This window comes from Halyomorpha halys, unplaced genomic scaffold (genome assembly GCF_000696795.3).
Source record: "Halyomorpha halys isolate HHAL.00 unplaced genomic scaffold, Hhal_1.1 Scaffold84.1, whole genome shotgun sequence".
Taxonomy (NCBI): domain Eukaryota; kingdom Metazoa; phylum Arthropoda; class Insecta; order Hemiptera; family Pentatomidae; genus Halyomorpha; species Halyomorpha halys.
Genome location: NW_027110155.1, coordinates 1,031,790 through 1,034,154, shown reverse-complemented (window position 1 = coordinate 1,034,154; position 2,365 = coordinate 1,031,790). Strand labels below are relative to the sequence as shown.

At 27.9% G+C, this 2,365-nt stretch overlaps 1 protein-coding gene across 1 annotated transcript in view; it reads right to left on the bottom strand.

Moving 5' to 3' along the window:
• Positions 1–1,463: 1,463 nt before the first annotated feature.
• Positions 1,464–2,365, bottom strand: part of LOC136795984 (uncharacterized) — a gene marked incomplete at its 5' end in the record, with an annotated part of 6,488 nt that continues 5,586 nt past the window's right edge. Inside the window, 1 exon segment of the mRNA XM_067048288.1 lies at positions 1,464–1,467. Coding sequence (XP_066904389.1) covers positions 1,464–1,467 — 4 coding nt within the window.

Below are 2,365 nucleotides of genomic sequence, written 5' to 3'. Positions count from 1 at the left end.
TAATTTTAATATGACTTTTTCTCATATACCTTTTGTCTTCTTATAATATTTATACTATACATTTTCTATTAACACTATTTATGAATCTATATTATTTATTATTTTCTAATCATTCTGTAATTCATTATATTCATTGGTTTTATTCATTATCTTGGTTTTTGTTCTTAGCCCCGATGAAGTCTTGAATTTCTGGCCGAAACGTTGCCACTAATAAATAAGGTATTACTGGTTCGTGTTCTTCACTGAGCGTACCCTATCTTCTCCTCATCTAAACTATAAAACTCCTTATTGCACTTAGTTAGTATTCTATTCATTTAAATACTTATTCTTATAGTTTACCAAATTCCTTTTTTTTGTATTTATATTTCATCTTTTATGTGACTTTCTATGTATATTCGTGTAGACTTATCATATTTTATAATTGATTGGAGAAGATGGCCGGGGGGGTGCGGTCAGCAAAGAACAACATAAATAAACAAAACAATATTTATTTATGCCGACGTTTCGACCTGAGTTTCAGGTCTTCATCAAGGTGTTTAGCTAAAACTAAACAGTTTATGCCAGTGCTATTCAGTTCACGAAACTGCCGTAGTTACAAACTTTGCACTCTTTTTTACACATTTTTTTTATTGTCTGTGTTTTTCGATTATTGTCCAATACGTTAGTTGTTATTAATTATAATATATTTTTTCTTGTTATTTTTTATTCATTTTACTGACCAAAGTGATTACATTTTTCCTCGCTTCCTTTCTCTTCTTTTAATCAGATTACATGGTTTCTGTTCGTTAGCATGTGATTTCTATTTGTGAAATTCCCTAAGAGCTGGTTTCATCCATCAGGTTTCAAAAAATATTTGATCTTTTTTTCAAACTTTAACTATTTTGAAAAAACTTTTAAATTATCTATTGTTATTACAGTTCAACAACTCTTACTAAAATAAGCATTTAATACAAAATTTCTAAAAGAAACACGATAAAAAAATTATATAGATTATTCCTATCATGCGCGGCAGAGATTTGAGGAGGATCAATACAATAGATAAAAACATCATTTTATGTAAAAAGTTGTACATTAATAACATTTATTATAGGAGTTATCACTATAACGTTCTATGTAGAACTTAAACAGTATAGAACCTGCCTATGAAAGTTATAGCCAAAATGTTCTTGGCAAAAATTCTAACACAAAAGGTTATCCAAAGGATTTTTACTGTACAAATTCTTGTTTAAAAGCTTTCGAAAGAACATTACACAATAAAATAAAAAAGTTCTTGCTTAAACTGTTTAAAAAAAGTTCGTAAGAACATAGATGAGTTAGTACAAGAATTAAAAAAAAAAAAAAGTGCAGTTATTTCGGAACCCTATTATCTATATAGATACAATTAATTGATATAAATAGTATATGTATAATATAATATTTTATTTAAAGAAGACATGTTACTCATCAACTGTGTGTTACTAATTTTAGCTAAAAATAAACAGGTTACTTTTAACTACAACTATAACATAGTGATCATTATTCTTTTTTTTTAGGTAAGTTGGTGTCCTCTGCTCTTCCATCAAATTAAATGTAAGTTATGTTATTATTTATTTGAATTTTAAGTTGTCCTTAAGTTATTAAAAGGAATATCAGACAGCCAGACAGAAACTAATTCTATTCTTAACTCAGTATTAGTCCTCATAAAAAAATTTTCAGTAAAACATGGCGTGTTTGAAAATTAAATTGGGTAAAAGTAAGTATGCATGAAGATTATGGAGGTTAATTAAGTTACAGAAGAGTTTGCAAAAATTCAAATCGAAACATTGGATTGAAGTGAAGAATTCTCACGAGTCTCTCTTTGGATTTATTTTTTCTCTTCTTTTTTGATATTAATATTTAAAATCTTCCAAACGAGGAATGGGAGATATCGATATCGATAATATCCAAATATCGATATTTTGTATCCAATATCTGATATTCCGGAATCGATATTTATTAACCGATAATATCTGAATTTCGATATTCAAAGAATTCTATATATCGGTTTTCTAAAAAAAAACAGGTGCCATTTTCAGGCTTCCATTTGGTTATTGATGACCCAGCAGATACTGTCGTAACTCATTTTTGATCCAGTTACTTCGTTTGTTTCCCCATACTGTTCAATTGTTATGATTTATTCGTTTCTAGCTCGATGATTTTTTTTAAAAACACAGTACCATCTGATTTGGTAAGAATGATTTTTTAAATCTTCATAGCGGATTTATTTACTAATAAATGATACGAAGAGATCTAATTTATCACTAGATTTGTTCTTTACTAGCTGACTAAATAGTAATGGCAATCGCCACTTATTTGCTACTTGCCTTTCGTCATAAATATATATATA